The sequence below is a fragment of the Podarcis vaucheri genome (assembly GCF_965113315.1).
Source record: "Podarcis vaucheri genome assembly, chromosome: 10".
NCBI lineage: Eukaryota > Metazoa > Chordata > Lepidosauria > Squamata > Lacertidae > Podarcis > Podarcis vaucheri.
In genome coordinates, this window is record NC_138748.1 from 4,325,427 (window position 1) to 4,353,195 (window position 27,769).

The window sequence follows — 27,769 nt, forward strand, 5'->3', positions numbered from 1 at the left end:
TGGGCACGTTTAGCCTGGAGAAGAGGATGTTAAGAGGATATGATAGCCATGTTCAAATATATAAAAGGATGTCCCATAGAGGAGGGAGAAAGGTTGTTTTCTGCTGCTCCAGAGAAGCGGACACGGAGCAATGGATCCAAACTACAAGAAAGAAGATTCCACCTAAACATTAGGAAGAACTTCCTGACAGTAAGAGCTGTTCGACAGTGGAATTTGCTGCCAAGGAGTGTGGTGGAGTCTCCTACTTTGGAGGTCTTTAAGCAGAGGCTTGACAACCATATGTCAGCAGTGCTCTGATGGTGTTTCCTGTTTGACAGGGGGTTGGACTCGATGGGCCTTGTGGTCTCTTCCAACTCTATGATTCTATGATTCTATGTAATAAGGATAATGCCTCTGATACATATGTTTTTACAGTGCCCCATACTCACTAAATATGACTGAGGGGAAAAAGTTAAAAATTTCAGAGGAATATATTATTCTGAATATATTGTATGGAAGCTGACAATGAGACAACAAAAATGGATTCTACACACCCTAACTGTGGTCAAGAGGCTGATCCTGATGAACTGGAAGAATAAAGACAAACAGTGAATTGACGACAGGACAACATTTGCAGCAGAGGAACGGATTGCTTATAAACTTTTTCTGGACAAGTATATTGACATTTGGAATGGTTTGTTCAGAATATGGTAGGTTATTAATAATCATACATGAATTAGGACAATAATATTTTTATATATCTATATAACAGTGTGTGGAAATGTAACTGATTATATTTAACATACTATGCTATACTCTTTCTTAATGAATTTTTTGCACTTTTTTCTTTCATCACTTTATTTTCTATAACTGAAACTCTTTTTTTAAAAAAAATATTAATTATAAAAAGATGTGGGGAGATCTACCTTATTCTTCAAAACAGTCTGATCTGTCATTGCATTTAATATAGATACACAGCCCGAGTTGTAGAGGCCAGGGACGTAAGAGATATCTGCTTCTCTGCCTAGTGAGCCTGTGAACTTCGTAGGGGAGGGGGGGACCAGCTCTGAAGGAATAATTTCCCATTTCACAGCAGCATCTCTTAGCCACCTGATAGGGCCATCTGTCTAGATGCTGCTGTTCTCAACTTCTTCCTCAGATCCATTGAGAGATAAATATGTAAATAGGGTCTGCTAATGCAGGGAGGGGCAGAAAGTTGATCGGGAAATTTGCAGTAGAACAACAAGAACTTGCAGAAGGCTGGCATGGTCGGCCAATTGGTGCCAAAGAAGGACAGAACTCTCTTTATGTATGCCACAACAGCAGCAAGAATACTCAGTGCAAAGTATAGGAAGACACAAGATCTACCCACCCTGGAAGAATGGCAGATGAAGGTGATGGACTATATGGAACTGGCGGAAATGACTGGCAGAATCCGAGACCAGGGAGAAGAGTCGGTGGAGGAAGATTGGAAGAAATTTAAAGACTATTTACAGAAACATTGTAAAATTAATGAATGTTAGAATGATGTTGGAATGAATCTATGTGATTTTAGCAAAATGTATCAAAGATTTAAGAAAAATAGACTGTTAATTGGTGAAAAGAGGGAAAGTAAACTTATATTAAGATCAAGATAAATTTTCAGGATAAGAATTTTGAAGAGAGGGAAAGGATTTGCTGAAATGGATATTTGACTTTGAATACAAAAAAGGGAGGTGTGAGGAGGTCAGGGAAACAAGCAAATGAAAGATAAGTTATGGGAAGGCTCGATTTGTCTTTTTAATGTTGTTTTTAAGTGTTCTTATTTTTCTGTTTTTTATTGTGATGTGTTGTTTTGCTATTGTTTGGTGTTTTTTCTGTTTTCTTTTGCCTTTTTGTAAACTTAAAACCTTAATAAATACTATTTTTTTAAAAAAGAACTCGCAGAAGGCTAATAACAGAAACAACTGAAAAGCCTCACTTCCCAATTAGGTTGCTAGAAAATAATGCCTAGATTTCTATGTGAAAGGAGTTGTGAGTGAGCTTGGTTCTGATGCTGATCACAATTCTTAATTCCTTAATTCTTGGCCACTGTTTGCTCAGCTAAGGAACTATTTTCTACTTTGCTCCAGCTGGTTGACTTGGAGTTTAAATATCAATATCAATAATGCCAATAATCGATACGAGGAAAGGTTGCAGGTTTGGGGACCTTTATAGTTTAGAGAACATGTGAACAAGAGGTGACATGAGAGAAGGCTATAACATGAGGCCTGGCATGGAGAAAGTGGATGGAGAACAGTTTTTCTCCCTCTCTCATAAAACTATCCGATGAAGGTGACTGTTGGAAGGTTCAGGACAGATCAAAGGAAGCCCTTTTTCACCCAGAGCAGAGTTCAATGATGGCAATTAGTTCAATTTGGATGGCATTAAAAGCAGATCATACAAATTCATGGAGAACAGGGCTATCAGTGGCCACCAGTTATGATTTTTTAGTACTCCCCCCCCCCGAGCCCCTGAGGGGGATGCTGAACTCTTGAATCTGCAAGTAAACCTCTGAGACCTGGCAATCTTGGGGTGCACACATCATGCAACCGACACCGTCTGTCTAGAGCATGTAAGTTGCACACCCTCCTTCCCATTTGCAAATCCTTCTGCCCTTGAAGAGAGAGGTCAGGGACCACTGCGACACATTATTTCCCTTCCCAATACTTTGCTCCACTGAATCAGTTCAGGAACAGAAGAGGACTGTGGATGTATTATTTCTTTGCTTAAAGGCAGGAGAACCGACCCATGGAGAGGCTGAAGGTGGAAAAAAGCCTGCAAAGTTCTTCTGAAAAGGAAATTAGTAACACCAGCCTAAAATTCATTAAAATTTTCTGCCTCATCTCTTTTTCTCTTAGCCATATGCATTTGTCAACATATAGCTGAGAGCACAGTTGGGTTCAGCCCTAGGCCAAGTGCCCTGGAGATAAACTGCTGTGTGAGATACTCTTTTCATCTGCAGCATCTCATCATCTTTCCACTCAATACAAAACAAAAAGTGAAGCAAAAAGATGACATAATGATGCTTGTAATTGCAATAATAAAGTGGGCAGCAGGGAAGGCACACAAAGACTGTGCTTTAGGAGCTGTGATTCACCGAGATTTCTTGCTTTTAGATCAATGAATTGAAAGTTGGAATAATTGTTCAGCTATCAAAGACACCTGAAAAAAATAGAACTGCAGTTCAGTTAAATGGCATCGCTTGATCCTCTGTTGGTGTTGCTTCCTTGTAACTCCCTTTTTCAAGTGATGCTAGCATTGTGGGAGCCATGAAACTCCTTACTCCCTGTGCCACCCTGGCAACATGACAAGCTCCAGGTCAGAAGGGAGGGAGGGAGGGAGGGAGGGAGGAGCAAGCTGATCGGGTGCCTGGGGCCAGCTGCCTGCGGGGCGGGGCGAGCTGGGGCAGGACGCTCCGCGGGGCCTCTGGAGTCTGCCTGCCTCCTCCCACTCAGCCGCCCTACAGCTGAGGGGGAGGCAATGGGCGTTCAAGCCACTGCATAGCTCCCAGGAGAGATGTGTGACTCGGGCGCACTGCAGGCCCCGCGGTAAGTGCCACCCACCATTTTGTCACCCCCCTCAGTGGGGACACCCAGGGCGAAGTGCACCCACAGCACCCCCCCCTTGGTACGCCCCTGGAAGGAGAGAAGGACCCCACACTGTAGTTTGTCATCATAGTCGGCTTGTGGTCTGTACTATTTCAGGCTCCAAGGGTGAGAGGGAAACCTCTTTTTATATAGCAAACTAGCTCACAAGCAAGAGTGCTACTGTAAATATTTTGCTCTGATCTGCTAATTTTCTACATGCAATGTTTTTTTTTTTTTAAATGTGAGACAGCACTTTGAAAGTGTATGGTTCAGAATTCTACCAGAATTCATTTTGTGAAATGTGTAGATTCCTTGATCCAAGAACTATCTTGTAATACGAGGCAAGCTACATATCAACTTTTAACGGGGCCCGGATGTCATTAAAACCAAAAGCAAACCTGCTCCAGGTGTTTAGTGGGAATTAGGATGGAGAAATGGTAGGAGCAAGTGCTTCATCCTTTCAGCAGCCTTGTCTTTCCTGCTTTGTGGAAGTCCCTTGTTTGGCTCCAGACCCATCCATCCACTGGGTTCCAGAAATCCCCATTCTGAGAGGTAGAAATTTGTATTTTGATCAGCTCTCCTCAAGTGAATTTGTAGAAAACATGAATATTCAAAGCAGAGGAAGTGAAGATCAAGAGGTGGCATGCTGTTCCAAGAACTTCAAAGTTCCCTCAGTGAAATATGCTGCTTCTAACTGCCTCTTTCAGTCTTTGCTTCTGTTTAGTACTGCATGCTTTTTAGGAATGGAAGCTGGCTGAGCACAGGACAAGTTCATTATGTTCCTCTCTGATTCCTCACAGAACCATAAAGAATTAAATGCTGCTTTAGTCACTCAAGAATCTGAAAAAACAAGATTCAGGTAGGTAGCCGTGCTGGCCTGACACAGTCAAAATAAATAAAAAAATTAAAAATTGTCCAGTAGCATGAAAGTTATACTCAGAACAAACCTAGTTGGTTTCTAAGGTGACCCTGGACAATTTTTTTATTTTTTTATTTATTTCGTCTGAAAAAACAAGTAGCTGTTCACATGGAAACAGTTCAATGAGGCGTTGAGGTGAAAGTACCATATTTCCAAAAGTGTGTGTAATGGAGCTGTTAAACACTTTGGGCTTGGTCCTGATTCAGGTTGATAAGTCTGTGACTGGTTCTAGTTTAAGCCCGTAAAGCCGTGTTCTCCAACTTGGAGCCCACAGCGGCTGTTGGACAGCAACCTTGGCCATTGCCACCAGTGGCCATGAGGGCTGGTGTTGAAGGGAGCTGGAGCCCAAAACACCCGGGGGACACTAAGTTGGTGAAGGCTGGAATAACGGTTTGGTAACTGGTTTCACACACCTCTGGAACTAGTCTCAGTTCAGTTTTGCTTAAATCTGAGTTACACAGCTAAATCTGAACTAGAAGTCCAGAGGCCATTTCCAGTCCAATGAATTATCTAGAGTCTAGAGACTTCATTCCCACTGCATTGCATGACACAAATATGACACACACACCCAACCTGAAAAGAGAGGAAATGCTATAAAATGACTTGAGATGATACTTTTACTTTTCTTCATTTGGCTGCCCACCAAGGAAAGTTATTCAACAGCAAACCATGTACACATAACATCTGGCCCTGATCCTAAAGCCCCTGCTGCTAACACGATGGGAGACTTAATGATAATAATAATACTCATCTGTGATGCAGAGTTTGTTTTCCATCCTGCAGAATGAATTTAAGATGCTTATTTCATGGGTGGAAAAATTCACCGAGTGCTCACATTCACAGTGGCAAGTACTGGGAATGATGGATGTTTAAAAAATTCAACCGCATGCATTTTTTTTAAGGTGCTATGGTGCCATGGTTTCCATTTACCTTCTGAGAGACCTTCAAGCTTCCAGTCACATTCCCATCAATTATAGGTTAGTGAACTTCTCCTTAATTGTGATACAAGCTGGCCCATTGTATACTAAGGACTGTGATCAGCTGCCCTATTCAGGGGCCATAGAAAACTCCACTGAGGTAATAAGTACACCCCTATTGGAGAGGGATGGAAACACCTGCACTTGTGGAGTCTCTCCATATGATGAAGATCCTGGAAACCCCGGAGAACCAGAGCTCTACATCACACCTCCACAAGCAGAAGCAGGCTTCCCATTTCAGACATTCACTCACCAACTTGCACAGGGCAAAGGGCACAGGATAGAGGCGGGGGGGGGGGGGTAAGGCTAATATGCTGGTCCTCATATGCGAGAAATTTCCACATTTCTATAATACCTGAATAGGGCTAGTGAGTTTCTCCCCCACCTCCTGTTGTATCGTGATCCTTTTTGCTAGTATTCACATAGAATCATAGAATCATAGAGTTGGAAGAGACCACAAGGGCCATCGAGTCCAACCCCCTGCCAAGCAGGAAACGCCATCAGAGCACTCCTGACATATGGTTGTCAAGCCTCTGTTTAAAGACCTCCAAAGTAGGAGACTCCACCACACTCCTTGGCAGCAAATTCCACTGTCGAACAGCTCTTACTGTCAGGAAGTTCTTCCTAATGTTTAGGTGGAATCTTCTTTCTTGTAGTTTGGATCCATTGCTCCGTGTCTGCTTCTTTGGAGCAGCAGAAAACAACCTTTCTCCCTCCTCTATGTGACATCCTTTTATATATTTGAACATGGCTATCATATCACCCCTTAACCTCCTCTTCTCCAGGCTAAACATGCCCAGCTCCCTTAGCCGTTCCTCATAAGGCATCGTTTCCAGGCCTTTGACCATTTTGGTTGCCCTCCTCTGGACACGTTCCAGTTTGTCAGTGTCCTTCTTGAATTGTGGTGCCCAGAACTGGACACAGTACTCCAGGTGTGGTCTGACCAGAGCAGAATACAGTGGCACTATTACTTCCCTTGATCTAGATGCTATACTCCTATTGATGCAGCCCAGAATTGCATTGGCTTTTTTAGCTGCCGCGTCACACTGTTGGCTCATGTCAAGTTTGTGGTCAACCAAGACTCCTAGATCCTTTTCACATGTACTGCTCTCAAGCCAGGTGTCACCCTTCTTGTATCTGTGCCTCTCATTTTTTTTGCCCAAGTGCAATACTTTACATTTCTCCCTGTTAAAATTCATCTTGTTTATTTTTGCCCAGTTCTCTAATCTGCCAAGGTCGTTTTGAAGTGTGATCCTGTCCTCTGGGGTGTTAGCCACCCCTCCCAGTTTGGTGTCATCTGCAAATTTGATCAGGATGCCCTTGAGTCCATCATCCAAGTCGTTGATAAAGATGTTGAATAAGACCGGGCCCAAGACAGAGCCCTGTGGCACCCCACTAGTCACTCTTCTCCAGGATGAAGAGGAACCATTGATGAGCACCCTTTGGGTTCGGTCAGTCAGCCAGTTACAAATCCTCTGAGTGGTAGCATAGTCAAGACCGCATTTTACCAGCTTCTTTACAAGAATATCATGGGGCACCTTGTCAAATGCCTTGCTGAAATCAAGGTAGGCTACATCCACTGCGTTCCCTTCATCTACCAGGCTTGTAATTCTGTCAAAAAACGAGATCAGGTTAGTCTGACATGACTTGTTTTTCAGAAATCCATGCTGACTATTGGTGATCACAGCATTCCTTTCTAGGTGCTCACAGACTGTTTGCTTAATGATCTGCTCCAGAATCTTCCCTGCTATTGATGTCAGATTGACTGGGCGGTAATTATTTGGGTCCTCTCTTTTCCCCTTTTTGAAAATAGGGACAACATTTGCCCTCCTCCAGTCTGCCGGGACTTCGCCTGTTCTCCAGGAATTCTCAAAGATGACTGCCAGTGGTTCTGAGATCACATCTGCCAGTTCTTTTAATACTCTTGGATGCAGTTCATCTGGCCCTGGAGACTTGAATACATCTGAACTAGCCAAATATTCTTGTACTATCTCCTTAGTTATTCTGGGCTGTGTTTCCTTTGCTGAATCATTTGCTCCAAATTCTTCAGGTCGGGCATTGTTTTCTTTATCGGAGAAGACTGAGGCAAAGAAGGCATTGAGGAGTTCAGCCCTTTCTGTGTCCCCTGTTTGCATTTCACCATCTTCTCCTCTGAGTGACCCCACTGTTTCTTTGTTCTTCCTTTTGCTACGAACATACCCATAAAAGCCTTTTTTGTTGCTTTTAACCTCTCTAGCAAGCCTGAGTTCATTCTGTGCTTTAGCTTTTCTGACTTTGTGTCTACACGTGCTGGCTATTTGTTTGAATTCCTCTTTGGTGGTTTCCCCCCTTTTCCATTTTTTGTACACATCCTTTTTTAATCTTAATTCAGTTAAAAGTTCTTTAGATAGCCACCCTGGTTTCTTTAGGCACCTTCCATGTTTCCGTCTCATTGGTATTGCCTGACGTTGTGCTTTTACTATCTCCCTCTTAATAAACTCCCAGCCATCATGAACTCCCTTTCCTTTTAGTATTGCTGTCCATGGGATCTCACCCAGCACTTCCCTAAGTTTTATGAAGTCGGCTTTCTTAAAGTCAAGAAATTGAGTCCTAGTATGCTTGGCTGCTCCTTTCCGCTGTATAGTAAACTTCAGAAGAGCATGATCACTCGCGCCTAATGATCCTTCCACATCTACCCCACTAACCAGGTCATCAACATTGGTTAGGACCAGATCTAAAATGGCTGTTCCTCTTGTTGCTTCTCCCACTTTCTGGACAATGAAGTTGTCTGCAAGGCCAGTGAGGAATCTGTTTGACCTTATGCTCTTGGCTGAGTTTGACGTCCAAGAAATATCCGGGTAATTGAAGTCCCCCATTACTACTATCTCCCTTCCTTTTGCATGCTTGGCCATCTGTTCCAGGAAGGCATCATCTATGTCCTCCGTTTGGCTTGGGGATCTATAGTAAACTCCCACAATGAGGTCTCTGTTATTCTTCTCTCCCTTAATTTAGACCCAAATGCTCTCACTTTGGCTTTGAGGTTCTAAATCTTGGATCTCTTCACAGGTATACACATCCCTGACATATAACGCCACTCCTCCTCCTTTCTTGTCTGGTCTGTTTCTCTGAAATAGATTGTATCCCCCCATTTTTACATTCCAATTGTGGGACTTATCCCACCAGGTTTCAGTGATGCCTATTATGTCATATTTAGTTTGCTGTACCAAGAGCTCAAGCTCATCTTGTTTATTTCCCATGCTTTGCACATTAGTGTACAGACATTGAAGTCCATTAATCATTCCCCCGTGTCTCTTATTTAAGGATTTTTTCCTCCCACCACTAGGTCCGCGTGCTGTCACTTTAGTTTTCTGCTGTATTTTAAATTGTTATATGGTACTGAAATGATTACTTGTTTGTACAGTTGTCTGGAGCTGGAGTAAAGCTTTCTAGAATTTTCTAGAGTGTTTAAACATCATTTTGCTTTTAATCAGTTAATTGATCAGTGACCAGCTTTAAATAAAAAGATGTCTCAATGAAGCTGATGATTTTAGCATCCCAGACAAAGCTAACAATCTCTTCTGTTGACTGATTTACAAAGATAAATAACTGCAAACGCCTTTGGTGCTATTTTTAAATCTAGCTATATAAATCAAGAGACAACCAGCAGCTCCACTGAAATCCATGGAAATGTCAGGAAAACAAATGCAGATGTCAGTTTGCAGTGAAGCAGTCAGGATGAGAAAGGACAGGTAGATCTGCGAGCTGTTGGAGGATAGCGGATTTTTTCTTTCTTTCTCTCTTTTGTCTCTCTGTGTGGGAAGGGGGTGTTTTGTTTAGAAATGAGGCATGGCACTAGCCAGGGAACTCGATGCAACCTCTGCAAGCTTTCCTCACAGCCCCAAATCAAGATTCACTGAGAAGCTTTTGAAACAGAAGACTCAGCTGTTGCATGTTGACAGGTGAGACAGCAGAGGAAGAATAATTGCCGTACAATCCTCTGCCTGCCAGTCTTGTCCATCTGTACTCCACTCTTCCGACACAGATGGCAAGGTGGTGTTCTCTTTCACAGCTCTAAAATATTCAGTCATGCTCTCTGCGCCTGTGAGGTTTGTGTGTCAGCTTTGTTTCCTCTCTCACCTGATTCTTCTACAGAATGGAGAAACGGGAAGAATGCGAAAGTGACTCAGTCCCTGGAAATAATGTTCGGTGGATGGGGAAATGATGTAATGCAGCTTACAGTGCCACACCACTGTTCACCTTGTGTGCTGCAACTAAGCAATGCCATTCCAAACACTCTCAGGTATTTGCACAGTGCTTGGCACTTGGAACACCTTGACACTGAGATATTTCAAGTATGGTTGTCACCCAGTAACAGAAAATGGAGTGAATTACATACATACATCTTGTTCTGAAATCACCCTCTAGATAAGAGTCACCAACTCATAGGGCCCCCAAAGCCCTAAAACCTCTTCTTTCCTTCAGAGAGATCTTAGTGAGTCTAGCATAGGGGGGCTGAGTACTTTCTTGTGTTTCTGGCCTGATCTCATTCTCGCTTACTCATCCCTCAAGAGCTGTTCTTGCAAGGAGTTCACTTTCCCGGCTCACCCCTGGGTCACTGTAACCCAGAAAGAGTTCCCTGGCAGTTCCTGTTGATGCAATGCTTTACTTTCCCAATCCGTGCTGCTTCTGTGGTTGTTCTCCCCCCAGCCCAGCTCCTCTCTTTCGCTTGAGCAGGCCGAGGAGGGAAGAGCATCCCACACAGCTCTAGCCATGTCAAGCCTCTGACAAGTCCTAGTTGCAATCCATTAAAATGACGAGGACGATGATGATGATGATATGGTGTGCATGGTTGTACTACCCCACCCCACCCCCCCGTCCTCCCAGAAATGCTGTGAAGTAGGCTAGGCAAAGAGAAAGCTATTGGAGCAAAGCCCTTCCCTGAGCTCCATGGCTGAATGAGCTTTTAAGTTTCAAACTCTATTCCTAGCGTGACACTTTACTTGAGCCACTGGCGGTGGGCAGGTCAGTGTGCTCTGTTTACAGGGGCCCATTGCACCCACCCACCTCTGTCAGTGTGGGCTGTGCCACTCAGGTCATGTGGGGAGGTGCACCTTTCTGCAAGGTGTTCTCAAGTGCATCTGCTTTACTGCTCCACGGAAGTCAGGAGAGCTATTTGCTTATGCCATACATGAAGCATCATCCATCAGCTGCTTCAGACGTCAGACAGGTGAGAAATGCTTTGAAGCCAATCATTAAAAGACACCAAAAAGGAGTGCATGACTGGTACAGAGGGAAACACAGCTTGTGCCGACCACTGACCACATACCCATCCATCCTGGGTTCTCGCTTCTTGGTCAAGTTAGTTTGCGGTGGGATGTCAGGACCTGCTTGCTATTTCACTAGACTGACAAGGTTTTCCTCTTTCCTTCTCCTAATGCTGCTTAGGCAGCCTGGCCAGGCCTCTAGGAGCCCAAGGCGGTGGGGCTGGGCCTGCCTGAGCTGTTGACAGTAAGTATGCCTGGAGGTAAGGTTCACAGACACACATCTTGAGTTTTTTAAAAAACCCTCCTGATTATATGAGGAGGTTTCAGGGGCGAAAAAAGGGAAAATGTGTATTCCCCCCACCCAGCCTCAAACCTCCCCCCACCCATGTAAGTCCCCAACAAATGTTTGTTTCAGGCTGGCTGGAGACCTAACCAGGTACGTTCCTGTGAGGGGCTGGGGGTGTGCTTCAGGGCTCCCACTTGTCACAGTCCAATTCTAAAAGGCTGAACAAATCCATAACATGCTTCTTCTTTGTTCTCCAGCGGTGACATTACCTTGTAACCAATCTTCAATTGTTTGGGCATGCACTTTTTGTGGACAGGCATCAAATAGCTGTCAAGTACTACAATTCTATGATTCTGTGAATTTGTCTACATTCAAACATAAAGGTAAAGGTAAAGGTACCCCTGCCCGAGCGGGCCAGTCTTGACAGACTGTGGGGTTTGTGCGCCCATCTCACATCTATAGGCCGGGGGCCAGCGCTGTCCGGAGACACTTCCGGGTCACGTGGCCAGCGTGACAAAGCTGCATCTGGCGAGCCAGTGCAGCACACGGAACGCCGTTTACCTTCCTGCTGGTAAGCGGTACCTATTTATCTACTTGCACCCGGGGGTGCTTTCGAACTGCTAGGTTGGCAGGCGCTGGGACCGAGCAGCGGGAGCGCACCCCGCCGCGGGGATTCGAACCGCCGACCATGCGATCAGCAAGCCCTAGGCGCTGAGGCTTTTACCCATAGCGCCACCCGCGTCCCACATTCAAACATATTGCTGGTCAAAGACTTTCATTGGCCGGCTGTTGTCCATTCATAAAGATATATATCATCTCTTGGTTTTAGGATGAAAGGCAGTTAGGCATGGGTTATTAAGGCTTATTTTTATGGTTCTTAGCAACTGTTAGGCTTGCCGTATGTATTGACTGCCAGTGGATGAATATGAGCCATGAAAATAGGTTTACCAAAGTTACTAGTCCATCCATATACACAGACCTCTGCTATTTATTTGCGGCCAAAAGAAGAACCAAGTTGTGTAAAACTTTAGTACCTGGTTGCCTGGAGATGTTGTATACAATGCTGGTACATAAATGTTTAAAAGCCTGACCTACGGGGATATATATTTTATAAGACTGGATTATTATTATATTGCCAGTGAAAAATCCAATGAGCATCTTTTAATCATTGTTATTGCATAGAGGTGTAACATACAAACTTCCTTTCCTGTGCACTTTCACTCCTGCACGCGTGTCTTCAAAATCAGTGGAACGGATAAGAAGGCACAGAGTTAGATCACTGTCACAACTACAACCAATTCATAGCCAAAGCTGCAGATAGTGTCAAATGTTGTCAACATGTCAGATCAATAGATCTCATCATTGCAGACTGCCCTGAAGACTGCCCTGTGCTGTGAAATATTGATTACCTAGCAAGTCCAAATCAAATGGCAAAAATGATCTATAATAAATTATCAAAGCTAGTTAATCCAACACCTCAATCTCCTTATTATGCAGGCTGTTTTGTTGAATGATTCATGCTCTCATTTGCTAGGACAAAAAAAATTGCTCCCTAGTGAGACACTGGACAGAAATACCTTAGCTACAGTATTTGTGGGCAGAATAGTAAAAACAAGCTACAACAAACAGACACATTCACTGCACTGTTGGGGCGTAGGATGTGCCTGGGAAAAGAGGAGCTGGGGAGAGCAGGGGGCAATCGCAGTGGTTCTTTGTGCCTCCTCCATGAGAGGGTGGCAACATGAGAATGGGCCTCATCTACAGTGGCTCCTCATTCAATCAATGGTTAAAAAACATGAAATAATATATCAACTTTTTTGTCACAACCAATTTCCATAATAAAATATCACAGACATCCTGTAATGTTAATGACCCACCCCTGGATGTGTATTGGGATGCTTGCAGGTAAAAATGGACATTTCCTTGGATTTGGCAACTGACTGTGATGTAGAGAAGCTCAGGGCATAAGGTGGTTGCGCTGGGGTACTCCCATTTATCGCCATACAAGCTATTTTTACTGAACCACAAACCACTCTAGAATAGAGATGGTGACAATGTTTTTCCAAACCAGGCTCAGAAATGAACCGTGGCAAGGTCCCCAAAACCCCTACCCCCCCAAAAAAAGAGGGGAGTGTTTTCACTTTTCCTGAACATCTGATCCCATTCAGATCGAAATCTGAGTGCAGGATAAATCCCCAGCTTCCCTTCCACCCATCTTCCTTTACTACAAGCAACAATGCCAGGGTCAGATGCTTTCCCATTCCAGCAACATTTTTGTAGTCCCCTCATCAGAGGAGTGTTGTTAATCGTTTTACCTGTAAAGTTGACTTTCAGTAGGTAGTCTTTGTAGAGCTTCTTGCCATCCAAATGCTTCATGGCATCACAGAGTTTGGTTGTGTTTGGACACATGGTCCGTTGCATTTTATGCAGGGCGTGCGCCATTGCATATACCGCGTTCACCACAAACATGATCTTAGACTCTTGTTCGTAGTTGGAACTGTTGATAGATAAATGTTTGTCACACGTTTTTCTGTGGGGTTTCCTGTTCTGGAGGCTGCACTGAAATTTCTGCTCCCAAAAGTCCTTGAACCAGGGGTTGCGATGGTTAGTGTAAGGGGTGAGGCTTTGGAAGTGTCGATCGAATTCTTTAACCGGATGAGAAGCAAGCTCGAGAGTTATTGCGCCATAGGCAACATGCTCATTGCCCTTCACAACGCTTTCCTGTGCTCCCCACCCATCACTGGCAACCCATGTGAAGGAAACGTTGAATCGGTTGGCTGCAGCAATCAGCTCCCGGGAGTCATCACTGCGCATGAAGAGGACGACCACTTTGGCATTGGGTTTCTGGAGCAGCTCTCTGATAACGCTGTCATAGGACTTCCGAATATTGGAGCGACCAACCTTCTCGGAGGTGGCAATGCATATATTTCGGAGGCGTGCCTCTTGCTCAAATGCTTCAATGCCTGTTTCACCATAGTCTCCTTCAGAAGCGACCGTTGACACGTAAGTCCAGTTAAAGAACCGTAGGATCTCAGCCATTGCTTTGGCTTGGTAGAAGTCAGGCGGCACCGTCCGTGCAAAGTAGTCATAGCGAGACTTGTCACTCAGCTTGGCACTGGTCGAGGCGTAGCTGATCTGAGGAATCTGGAAAAGCCTGAGCAAGTTTGCAACCTAGGAAGAAGAACAGATATATTAGCTCATATGACCCCATTGCAACCGTGAGCAGGGGGCAGATCCAGAGCATTTGTTTAAAGCACATTCAACATACACTTAAAGTACATGACTTCCTCCCTAAATCCTGGGAAATGTAGTTTTCTCCTCACAAAGCTGCGATTTCTGGCACTCTTAACAAACTACAGCGCCAAGGTTTAGTTTGGGGAAGTCACACACTTTGAATATTGAAAGTGCTTTAAAGATATGGGGTGGATCTGCCCCACATGGCAGATGATGACAGTTTTACACAGATTGGTTCCAGATGTATTAGAGGGAATATATGATGAAAATTTCTCCTTGCAGGGTTTGGGGGTCCCCCCCCTGGAAATATCTATTTTTTAATGGTATTTGCCACCTGTTTTCTAAAACAATATATCTTAGTATTCTGCCACCACATTCTGATGCAGATGTTGGCCAGGCTTGAATGTGCAAAGCAGCTCCATGGAAGTTTATTGTGTCTGAGGGTACCTGAAAGGTTACTTTCTAGAGTTTTATCTGTGCTGGCTTTTTCCTGCAGGCAAATCAGCTACTTGAACTTACTATCATCAAGTGAGCAACATTCATGTTAAAATGCTTTTTGACATTTTATCCAAGAAGCTGTAAAGAGGTAGTCTGAGAAATTACTGAGTTATTCAGGTCCCAGTCAATAGATATTAAAATTATACAGTGCATTCATGGAAATTTGAGAGCTAAATCTGTTAATTGCATCACTAGGATATTCTAAGAAGATTTTATTGCATTCGCTTAAAACAGATTCTCTAACCACATTGGTGCCTGCAGGAAAAAAAATTAAGAAAAAATAACCCTGAAAAATGAAACTGTGCCTGTTCAGAGTTATTGCCTGCCAGCCATCTTGGATATTAAACTGTAAAAATCTAGCTAAATATTCATTATCTGCTATTATAGCACCCCAGGAAGGCAGTGCCTTAAAGCCTCTTATGACTTGATTAGCAAAGCAGAACAGTCAGAGCGGAGGCACTTTCCTTCCAAAGGAGGTCCTGATTCACACCTTTGTGATGCCAACTTTACAGCATTGCCATTCCATCTGCAGAGGAACATGGATGGTATGCCACCCCCACCCCCCGTGCCCTCCTGCCACGGTCATAGCCCTGTATTTTGCAAAGGCTGTGCTCTCAGACAACCTGCAGGCCTAAAGGTCCTGCCCACAGGGGAGGGGCCTGCAGTAACGACGGATGATTCACTGCTCTGGCCTTGGCTTCTCTGGCACTGGACAGTTTTCTCAGATGCCCAGGGAACCCTGTTCATCACGCTGTCCTCTGTATGTAGCGCTCATGTTCAGAGCATGGACCGCAGCAGCCACACACCACAGGGGCTTCCTGGAGGGAATCTGCTAAGAACATCTGCACAGGCACAGGCTCTCCCATGGGATTGGGACCCCAGTTGTGCAGGGACTCCTTACGATAGGGAGATCTGAGCTGCTGTTCACTTGGATATGCTCAAAACAATGGCTTCAAGTTAAAAGAAAAGAGAGTCTGACTAAACATCAGGGAGAGCTTTCTGACAGTCAGAGAGTTCAGCAGTGGAACAATCTCCCTTGGGAGGTGGTGAACTCTCCTTCCTTGGAGGTTTTTAAGCAGAGGTTGGGTGACCATCTGTTGTGTTGTGTATGATCTAGTTGAGATTCCTGCTTGGCAGGGGGTTGGACTAGATGACCCTCAAGATCTCTTCCAACTCTACAATTCTATGAAAGTGTAGATGTTGAAAGAGCAGGCCCAGCAAAGCACATGACATCAGGGAGAAATGGGAGAGAGGGGTTCTACCTGGACCAGCTGAATCTGAACATTTGTCTGCTGTTTGTTCTCTCCCCCAGGTATTTGGTGATTAAAGTCACACATCTTGCTTGAGGCTTGGTTCTCTGGCATAAGCTGAAGAATGAAAAGAAAGGGCTCTCAGCCTGTGGTCCTCAGGTGGTGGATCACAGCCTGGGCAGAACGTGGAGGAGATGCCTGAAGATCCCTGGAGGTCATGTCCACCCCCCTGCCATGCAGGAATCTCAAGTAACGCATCCCTGACAGACGGCCATCCAACTTCTGCTTAAAGACCTCCAAGGAAGGAGCGTCCACCATCTCCCGAGCTGTCTAACAGCTCTTCACAACACTTCTGAACTGCTCTCCATCCAAGGGCTATCACAGCCAGGTTTGGCGATTCAGGTAACATACTGTGGCCAATAGCTATGTCTGTACTGTCAAACAGCTCTTACCATTAGAATGTTTTTTCTGTTGGTGTACCAGGTGCCTTCACCATTGTTCTCTAATCTGGTGCTCTCTGGATGGTTTGGATTACAACTCCTGGCATCCTTGAACATTGGTAATGTCAGCTAGGCCTGCTGGGAGGTTCAAACCTCTTGAGAGCACCAAGTTGGGAAAGTGTACTTCAGACTATGTCTGGCCGTTTCTTGACACCCTATATGCTGGTTTCATTTGGAGCCAGGCTCTGATTATGGAGCTGGGGGGGGGGGCTGACTGGCTGGCTGTGTCCCCTCTCAAAAATGTGCCTGGATCCACACACCCCAGCCCCCCCCCCATTATGCCCCTGTGGTGTCCAGCTTTTATGGAGCTGTTGAGTTTAGAGAACTGAGAAGTGAGACTCTTTATATGACCAATTAGACCTCAGAATACTGGAATACCTTCTAAGGTGGTGGAGATGCTTACATGGTTGGTTGGTTGGTTGGATAGTTAGCAGATACTGAAAAGTGTGAACTATATATTAATCAAATCCTAATTAGAAATTGTTAGTAAACCAGACTGGGGGAATCCAAATTGCATCCAAAATGAAATGACATGAAAAATCTGGAAGGAAAGCACAGCTAATTAAATGGAATTACATTAGATGAGCTCAGGAATGAGGGGTGCATGAGAAGAATGATATTCTTCCTTCTCTAGCAAAGCTAAATTCACACAGTGCTATTCCCCCACTGGTCTTTCTAGGCAAACTGTTGCTGCCAGCTCTCTTTCAAACTCACATGATTTTAATTGGCTCCAGATTATGCTCTTTAGATTTTTATTTTTACTATTGACTGTGTGTGTCAAGATGCTCATTGCTTATTTACCATTTTTGGGGGGTGGGAGAGATGATGAGGGAAGCAAGAATCTGGCAGGAGAAAGAAAGGATCAGACTGACAGCTGTCCAGACAGAATTTGCAGGACATTGTAAATATTGCTGCAAATTACAACAAAGGCAGAAACGGAGGTGTTCTTTGTTGGAATAGCTCAGCTCAGCACACCTTATCACTCTGCTTTCTCAGTGTTTATCATGAAACATGCATTGAGGGTGAGCTATGAGCCTCAAGACACATCCTGTGGAGCCTTCCTGCTGATTTTCATAAGGATATTCAAGAGAAGGTGGCTTCAAACCTACTTCACCCACTGCCCATATTTAGGCAATATGATGCCCCTGATTCCCTTTGTTCTCTTTGACAGGCAGTTTTGGAACAATGATGGTGATGGATCATCCCACTTCAGGGATTAATGAAAGCAAGCCACCCCCACCCGCAACAGAACACAAAGTGAGAGAGCGAATGGCTTAATGGGAGAGCTTCTGTTCTGCACGCAGAAAGACCCTGCCGTTAAAGGATCTTAAGAATACACGGAGGAAGGCTTTCTCTGTCTGAGACCTTGGAGAGCAGCTGCACTGAGGAAAACCCTGGGCTATGAGATAGACCACTGACCTAGCTCAGGGCAAGTCAATTTCATACGTTCCATTTGTGGCAGAGAAGCAGAGAGTTCTTCGGATGTGCATACATCTAAAACTTCCAATGTGTGGAAGTGTGAGGTTTTGATGTGATGGTACGTCCCTGGGAGAACCCTCTGTGGAAGCCTCAGAAGAGGATCAGAGCCCGGGGAGAGGAGGTGGACGTGGAAGACAGGTCAGGGGATGAAGGGGAGCACAATGGTGGGGTGCTGACAGGTGAGAGAGAGAGGAAGAAGAGCCAGCTGGGAAGGAGGGGGGTGAGGCTGTAACAGAGTCGGAGGAGCCTGCCAGTCCTGCTGTACTGAGCTCCCCTCCCCGCTTATCTCCTGCAGCTTTTGCAGAACAAAGAGCACAGGGAGCACAGCCCCACCACCCCATGGAGTTTAAGATTGCTGCGTAAAGAGCCAGATGGGAAGGAGACAGGCAGAAGCGCGAGACTCAGATGGTCAGTTCTGGCAACTGCTTTACCAGGGCCAGTCTTGCCCACAGGATTCTCAGTTTGAATTCCGTTTCCTTGAATAAAGAATCACCTTTATTGCTCATCTCTGAGTCTCAGTGCTGACCTGCTGCTGAACCAGCCCTGACATCCCCTATGTCAGGCGTAGGGAACCTTTTTGGCTTTGTACACCCAGTATGACTGCCCACCTGTCAGTTGCCTGACATCACAGGTGCTTTGAAGTCCCGAACTTGGGACTTCAAAGCACCACAGGAAGCCCAGGCATCAGGTGCTGGAGGGAATTGCCCGATCCAGGAGACTTCAGCTCTAATGCCCATCAACTCTGTCACCCATTGGCCCATTGATTTCTAATTTAGGAGTGTATATTTAAGATTCTTAAACTCTCTTTGGGCGTTCAGGTGGCCCCACTCATGCTGCCATTTTAGGCTTTGCCACCCTCCATATTCTGGAAGGTCAATGCTCACAGCAGGAACATGCAGGATGGTCAGGGTTCAAAATTATGTGCAGCAGCTTCCTGAGGCTCCCTTCTGTAGACGTTCCCCCTTCAATGCTTGGCCGATGGTGGGGCTGGGCATTGGGATGCTGTGGAGCAGCTGGGCTGGGCAGCACGGCCATGCTCACCCTCAGGCAACTCTAAACATGTGAGGTAACTGAAAGCCCAAATAGATCTAAAAGGATCAACAGATATTTACATGTGGAAGGACCATGCCACTAGAGCAGAGATGTATTGTAGCATAGTGACTAAAAGGGACACATCAGTGGTGGTCCACTGAGGGGCATCTGGCCCCAACTCTCCATACAGTTTTAGGTGACTGGTTAGGACACACCTTTTATGGTTACTGGAGGAGACAGACCTGATTAGACAAAGGAATTCATTCCTGCTGCTCCTATTAGTAATTGTGATTTAGGGGTTTGTTGCATTGTTGTTGTTGCTTTTAAATGGATTTTATGTATTCTTTTAATTTTATTTGACCACTGTTGTAAAATGTGGTTTATGCAAAGAATAGCATATAAATAATCTAAATCAGGGGTGGGGATCTGGATCTGGCTAAAATTCCAGATCCTTCTCTCTCCCACCCCAACAGGCCAATTTGACAGGTGGGCACCTGATGTCACAGTGCTGTCAGGTGACCCCCTTCATCTGTACAGTTTGAAAATAAACCATGTAGGCTTAAGCTTACAATGCACAACGCCTGTTGCCCTGAAATCAGCTTGTGGCAAAATGCCACACACAAGTCTCTACAGGTTCAGATGATCAGTGGAGACTCCAAACCCATTTTTTGACCCAAAGAGATCTTTACTTGCCCCACACCTGACACGTAAGACAGGTGGCTGTGGCTTGGCTAACATGGCTTCATGAGCCAAATGGTGAGGCCAGGTGGGTCTGCTTTAGATTTCCCACTGCTGCTAGAAGAGTTGAGGTTTTTTAATCAGCTGACAATCAGGAAATTGCAGGTGCAGATTTTTTCTCTGCCAACCTTATATGTTGGTGATGTAGAGTCACGCCTCCATGTAACCTTAGATGCTATGTTACATGCATCATGGGAGGCAGGGTGTCTGCTCACCCCTCCACTGTCCAAGGAAGGTCCCTGCCTATTCAGTGTGTGCTCTACAGAGCAATGTGCATGCACAGATCAACCCTGTCTCCCTGACTTGTTGTGACCATGGTTTTATGCTGAATGGTCACAGAATGGCAACCTTACTGAACATAGAGTGCATATAGAGTGCACTTCAACCTTACTGAACATAGAGTGCATATAGCCCCAGATGGGCAGGGTGGTATTACTACTACTACTATGTGCATTGTCCAGTTGAGTTCTTTGTCACCTTGTCCCCAGTTTGAGTTTCAAGTGCTTGAGCAAACTTTCAGATCCACAGCTGTTATTTCTTTTCCAGAAAAAAATCTTTTCAACTGGACCCTAATCCTGCATTCTAGCACTGAGGCCATTTGCTATTGATCTCAGGAGGAAGGTCTGCTTGAGTCAGAAGCTTGTAAACACATATAGCTGGTACAAAATGCATTGCTTGTTACACCTTTATAATTTCAAGTCATGAAGGAGAGCCTGAGCATTTGGAACTGGACAATGTACTCCAGTGCTCTGAGCCTTCTGTTAGCTGTGGAAACTAGATGAGATGACCCCAAAGATCTACATTCCTTAATGCCATTTCTTTGATTCTAAGGTGGGCACTATTAGTCCCACAAGTGATTTATGCCAGTTTCACTAGAAGAGGAAACCAATATATTTGTAAGTTTCATTATTCCATATTGCAAGGTCCTGCCCCCTAGACTGAGTCCAAAACTCACAATTCTTTGAGAACAAAAGTCTGCTTACAGCTCCAGAGCACCCAGACGTTCTTGGAGAGGAGCAACTTATTCTCCCCAAGCCTCCTTTTGTCTGGAAACAGTTAGAGTCCACCTTGAAGATCTAGCTGAAGTGGGCCCTTCTTTGAGAGTGTTCTCAAATAGCCTGTGGTGAGGGCAAATGGAGCATAGCGCACCCTTATTCTTCCCTGTCAGGCACTACCTCCAAGGCTCACTGTCACTCTGCTTTTGCTGGTGGCCCTCTCCACCAGCAGAATTGTCCCATTTCAAGACATCTCTGGGACAGCAGTGTTCCTCCATCACTTCCAGCCATGGCTCTCTTTACATCTAGCTGATTATGCGGGAAGGACATCAGAGGGCCTGCAGGTACATGTACAGAACTGGAGACAACTGTGTTGGTTTAAGACTCAAATTTAAACACCACAGAGCTGCTTTCCACAGCAACTAGGAACCAGGCAAGCATCGTCTCAGTTCAAGGACACGTTCCAGCCAGGCAAAAGAGTGAGGGGTGTCTCTTGGGGAGAGGACCAAATAGAGAGGCCAGGAGGACGACATTTGGTCTCCAGGCCAGAGGTGACCCCCCCTCTAATATTTGAAGTGACCCCATACTGAATCAGATCATTGGCCTACCCTTACCCCAGTATTGCCAACCCTGATTGGCAGTGGCTCACCATGTTCTCAAGTGCAGGATTTTTTAAATCCAGAGTCTGCCTGAGAGCCTGGAGATGCCAGGGGTTGAAGTTAGGACTCTGTGCATGTCAAGCATGTGCTCCACTACTGAGTTGGGGTAAACACAACATCTCACATCGATCCAAGTTTGACTAGAGAAGACATTTCCAAACTGAACTCAGTATTCTTATGTCAAAGTCATCCATAGCAGAATTGAACTCAGCTTGGTCCACCACATGTGAAGGCAATTCCTGGGCTTTTGGAAGGAGAATGCCCTCCCTTCCACTAGTCCTAATTCTGGCCTCAAGCTAGTGAAGGAAAGGAGATGAACTCCTGCTCCTGCCAGTGAACATCATGCTTCAGGGTTATCCTCTGTGGTCAAATGATGATCACCAATCTTCATCAGCAAGTCTCTGAAACTCCCTTTCATTCTTGTGGTTTCTCTGCCCTTTTATACCCAAAGCCACACACCACACATCCTTTGCAGCCCTGGTTATCCAGCCGTCCTTTTCTGCCTGCTAGCTGAGTGTAATTCAGGTGGCTCTGCCTGAGAGGAGCTGCTTTCCAGCTCCTTTTGGGATGAACCTCAGCTGGGTAACATGACCCACATGTCTGGTTCTTCCCTGACACCCACATGGGCTCATGAGTGTTTCCCCATTGGATTCTGTAGAGTAGGTAAAAGGACACTGAGATGGAAAACTTGTTCTTAAGAGTTAAGATATCTCACCTGTATGGAGACGCTGCTGTAAGAACCTCCAATGACTCCTGCAATGAGTAGTGGGATGTTTTCTTGAATCGCATACGACCCATCAGGACACATATATTCAGCTTCATCCACTTTAGTCAAAGAAGCCCTGACAAACTCCAGGGACTGTTCTAATGCATACGTGTCCCGGGAGCAAGTGTCCAAAATGTGAACTCCAAGCTTAATTCCTGGGAGCAAGGAGCTGTCTCTGTTGATCTCATCAATCGCAAACAACATTGCCTCCAAACGCTGGATACCTCGGTCTTCATTGATTCTCCCACATTCTTCTGCTCCACTGCCCTTTTCCTTAATAGGGAACAGACCACCCAAAACCAGGTCTCCTTCAATCTTAATTTCTTTCCTCATAAAGTTGTGATCACCTAGAGAAAGGAAGCCTCCTTTGGAAAATAAAGCCAGCGCAAACACATGGAGCTTTGCAAACATCTTTGTTGGTCCTGTTCTGACAGCTCTAAGAAGCATCTGCAGGAGTGCTAGTGACCTTCATTTCTTCCAGCGCATCGTGTGGCAATATGAAATGCCATCTCATGGGCGAGGGAGGCGCAAGCTGGCCAGATCTTCCATCAAGTCTCTAGAGAGATGAAAAATGGTTAGAAAAGCCTAAAGTAAGACACATGATGGCTTTTCCCCACTGAACACATACTGAGCTGGTCTTTAAGGTTTCAGAGGACTCTGAAAACATTTTCTGTGGTGTAGGAGTAACCATGCACCCAAACCCTTCATCTCACAGCTCCTGAACATGTGGCACGAGGGCTTTGCAGAGATAGCCAAGTTCACATAACTCTTCCCACTCAAAAAAAGCACATGGGGGCAGGCAGTGATGTGATGAGTGTAGGCGACGATTGTGCACACAGTGATACATGTGAAGCTCTTGCATTTTATGAAATGGGCCTCTGTCCTTATGTCACAATGCAGTGAGAGTGATCTGTTAGCACAAAGAAGATTCAGCTGTGGAAAAGAAGAGCTCAGGAAAAAGAAAAGCCCCCTGCACCCAAATACTGGGCAGTACAAATGGACCAATGGACCAATATACACTGACTAATCACTGACCAGAGTTGCCAGCTCTGACAGTGTCAACCACATGTTAGGGTGCTGTCAATCAAGACACCTGCTTTACCCTTCCTGGCCACATAACCAGGTAAGTGGCTTTCTGGTTCACTGTTCTGCCTGGGCACATAAACATGAGTGTAGGCAAGGGAAGAGCAGGTTCATTGTCCTTGTCACAAACCCTACTCCTGTTCCTCTTCAGAATCCCCGTGGTTTGCCCAAAGATACTCTTCAGCCATGCACTCCAAGGAAAACCCCCACATAGATACCATATATTGCTGAAATTAGGGGTGGCTAACCTTTTTAGGACCTAGAACCACATTTGCCCAATCCTCAGGGTGGGGCCGAGCACTTTGATCAGCATGCCAGTGGTAGGCAGGCCTGTACAGATGGTAGGGAGAGGCAGGTACACCTGCTGTTGGCCTCAGAGGGCTACGCCAGCTTATGCTGTCATGCCAAGAATGCCCCGTGCCTCCCAGCTGACCAGGGACTTCTGCCCTGCACCTCAGACAAGCTCTGTATGGGCCTGGTGGTCTCTCCCTCTCTCTCTCCCTCTCTCTCTCTCTCTCTCTCTCTCTCTCTCACACACACACCCTGATCTGCACAGATCAGCTGAGGAAGGAGGGTTATCTGAGAACTAGGGAGCAGTTCACTTGCATCACATCCGCTCAGATGTGTGAGAGAGCACTAGCATGAGAGAGCACTTTCATCTGCTTTAATTGCGCAACTTCGAATTTCCCGGCATGTGCATATATTTCCTCCTGCAAAATACTGACTGTCCAGAGTTGCTTTGGCTGACTGCTGTGGGAAACAGGATGTGCAACTCAAAAACAATATTGTGGACCTAGAAATAAAATGGAAAAAGTGGGCAGAGAGAAGACTCACTCTTTTTTCTCATAATACTTGAACCCAGGGTCAGGCAGTGAAGATGAATGCCTGATTAAGAACAGACAAAAGGAAGCAATTCTGCACATAGTGCCCAGTTGAACGACAGCATTTGCTCCTTGGGAGATTTAGTGGTGGCCAACGACTTAGATGGCTTTAAAATGGGACTGGACAAATTCATGGAGGGTAAAAGTGGTTATTAGTCATGATGGCTATTTAGTGCCTCTAATATCTGAGACAGGACACCTCTGAATAGGAGGGAATTGGCGGGAGAGGGCTATTGTGCTCATGCCCTGGTGGAAAGTCATTTTGAGTTCTACTTTTCTGGAAAAAGCATCATCATCATTGGCATTTGGTTGGTCACTATGGAAACAGAATGCTGGACTAGACAGGGCTTTGTCTGCTCCAGTAGGACTCTTACATGTCTGTGTTGAGATTGAGCCTGGGTCACACGCAGGAGGACTATTCTTACATTTTTGTTCTCTTGGGTTCCCCCGGATCCAGCTTCTCATTCTGTCCACTCTGGTGGGGCTGATACCAGCTCCCCGCTAGATGCATAGCACCCCTGTCTAGTAGATTGTGCCCCTGATCATGCCAGAAGCAAGCTTAAGCACTTACACACACCATATATTCTGGGTGAGGTATGTATATTGAGGGGAGCACTGGTTGTTGTTTTTTGTCCTTGATCCTGTTTCATTAAATTGCAAGATTGGTGTGTTAGCCCTCCAAGTAAATCAAGTATGGTAATATTTATATAGGGCACTTTAATAATGCATGACTGTACTTACCTTTTTCCTTAAAGCAGAATTTATAATGATGGCACTTGCAGGCCTATGTATAATTTAGAAACACTTAGCATTATTTAAAAGAGAGTGCTAAGAAATTTAAAGGAGAGAAAATTAAAATTTAACACCAAAAGAAGGAGAAACAAGGTTGTTTGTTGCTGTAGTTTTCTTCTCTTTCTTCTTGTGATTGTGAGGCAAAGGAGTGGGATCTGCAGGCTTTAAATTGGTAGGAAATCCTGTAAAATGGTCAAGACGCTTTTTCTATTGACAAACAGCCTCAACTGTAGCTCATCTAAGAAGTCCAGAGTTTTGCCTTCATGGACGAAAAGTGATATCTGTGCTGCAAAAAAGTGTCTTCACTGTTCACCACTGGCAATCTGCTTTTGTTATTTCATGTGCACAATCTCCAAGGTTAGCAAAGAGGATGTCTCCAAAGGATAAGAGATACCAACAAAACACATATCCCTGGTGTTTGGATATGAATTTCAAAGACTCGTCTCAACAAAGGGAGGAGTATTGAGAGCCCTGGATATTTCATAATTAAATTCCAACTGGAGAAGAATTCACATTTAAGCCCCCTTCAACCTGCGGAGCACCCACTTCCCTTCTCACCCATCCACCCAACTTTATTGGAGAGTGAGGTTTAGAAGAAAGATTCTTAGTCTCTCATAGCAGATTTAGCAACATGGAGATTGCTCCAAGCAAATTAAAACCTGGTTAGATTTGCATCTACCCTCAACCTCATTTAAGCAAATGTTCCTCACAAAAATACTTGGGCTAGAATAAATCACAGACAGTTAGCTTTGCAAATAAGTGAAGATTTTTCTCACAGAGGTTTCAGAAGTTACAGCAAAAAAAATTAAGACTGCATGGTTCCTTCTTGTTTCAGGAAGCAGAGTAGAGCAGTACAATAAATGTAAGGTTTCAGCTGCCCTTGGGGAAATTACATTTCCCAAGAGCTACCAGGATCTTGCATCTTTGTGGTGGACTGACATACACCATAAAGTCCTGCCTCGTACCTTCACCTAGTGACTGGTTGGGTGGGAGGGATTTGGGGGCTTATTATTTTATTTTATTTAACAAAATTTATACACTACTTAACTGTACTAACATGTCTAATGGGGTTACAGTGGAGACAAAGGACAGCCCAAGTTCAGAAATGAGGCAAGCTATTTCCCAATTTTGGGGGCAGATAACTTGGTTTATATTCTAGACAAATCTGGTGCAAACCAAGAGTTGTGCAATGACTGCAGATTAAGAACTCTCTGTTTGCAGCCAGATGCTGTTCTGCTCTATTGATGTTTTCTAAAAGAAGTCATATATAGTCTTGCTTAATTCTGCTGAAATTAGTGGGAATGAAAAGGACCTAAATTTTGATGGATCACAATCTAGTATTTAAATAGTAAAGGTAAAGGGACCCCTGACCATTAGGTCCAGTTGTGACCAACATTGGGGTTGCGGCCTTCATCTCGCTTTACTGGCCAAGGGAGCTGGCGTACGGCTTCCGGGTCATGTGGCTAGCATGACTAAGCCGCTTCTGGCGAACTTCAATTCTGGTATTTCAATAAAGGGGCACAATTCACTAAAAGGAACAGAAAGTGTGAAACTGGGAAGGTATCCTTTAAGTTTAGTTTGTTTAAACAAAAATCCACTGAGTTCAATGAAAGTTATTTTGTAGATAATGTACCTCAGAGACAGGAATGTACATATACAGGGAATGAGGAGTTAAATCTAAATTTTGTACAAAGGTAATAAAATTCTAGTTTGAATTAATCATGCAAATCGTAAATCTGAATATATTCATTTTGCCGTACAAAATAAAACTAGTTTTTGTCATTAAAATTATTCTTCCCATATCCTTACAACCACCACTGCAGAATGCTAGCATTTGAAACTAGGCATGGATGTCTGCAACATTTCGACAGCTGCTTTCCTTGCATTGCTTCTGGGATCGCCTGATCAGGGCTAGAAATTGACTTAGTTGTGGTTCTGAAGCCATTTCTGTCCATTTGCAGTGTGACTTGCTCTCCCAGGATCTAATTATTAGTGATTTGACAGACTCTGAAGTATAAAAGGCTCAAGTCAAATCACACCAGTGCAGCAGAAGGAGCTGGCAAATTCGATTCAAGATTCCCAGTTCATTTGTGAGAAGACTCAGAGCAAAAGGCCTCCCTGTTATACAGAATAAGGTGGAGGACGAATGGTGGAAGTGGGAGGTTTGTCGTGTTTTTGATGCAGTGAAATGAATTGGCAAAAGGAGGGGAGTTGGCTCAGCATAGCTGGATGAGCAACTTTACTCTCTGCAGATTTTGTTATTTTTATTTTTTTAAAGACTAGTGGTCGAGTATTCAAAAATAGGATATTCCTTTTGTATTTTGACATGCTGCCCCCTTAGCTGACCCATGTTCATACCCATAGCTCTTATGTGAGAGCGCATGAAAGGAAAAACGCAATTCCAGCGTCAGGTTTGGTGAAGGTGCTGATTAGGAGATCCAGTTTCTGGTGGCATTTTCCCCAAAGGCCCACCCTTGGCCTGGCATTGTCTTCCAAGACAGATGAATGCCAACACCAGGTTCCTGCACATTAAATGTTAGTGTAACCAAACAGAGCAAATCATGTTATTTATCACCAGGGTTTTTTATTTTAAAAAATGGGTTTACGGACTTTCAAAACAAGTCATCCATCAGGTGGCAATACTGCTTGACTGCAGTTTTTCATACAGTTGATTGCTCCCCCATGAAAAATAAAACAAAAACTAGCATCTTCAGGAAGGCCAGGAAAAAAGCCTAGAGAGTTTCTCAAAAGATCCTTTCAGTGCCCTATTGTGGTACATTTTCTGGAGATCAGATTTTAAATGTATGCAAGAGAGTTCATTTCACTTATCTGTTTCCTTTCACTTTAAAA

The 27,769-nt window shown here is 44.7% G+C and overlaps 2 protein-coding genes across 3 annotated transcripts in view; one reads left to right on the top strand and one right to left on the bottom strand.

The window, feature by feature from the left end:
• GRM3 (glutamate metabotropic receptor 3) overlaps positions 1-27,769 on the bottom strand; it is a 147,790-nt gene that overhangs the window by 10,815 nt on the left and 109,206 nt on the right. For both annotated transcript variants that reach the window (XM_082240112.1, XM_082240111.1), the window contains exons 2-3: positions 22,113-22,719; positions 13,328-14,183 (exon numbers count right to left, since the gene is read on the bottom strand). In XM_082240112.1, coding sequence (XP_082096238.1) covers positions 13,328-14,183; positions 22,113-22,610 — 1,354 coding nt within the window. In that variant the 5' untranslated portion in view covers positions 22,611-22,719. The remainder of the gene's footprint in view (positions 1-13,327; positions 14,184-22,112; positions 22,720-27,769) is intronic.
• Positions 1-27,769, top strand: part of STK38L (serine/threonine kinase 38 like) — a 502,631-nt gene that overhangs the window by 5,082 nt on the left and 469,780 nt on the right. The gene's annotated exons all lie outside the window — the stretch shown is intronic.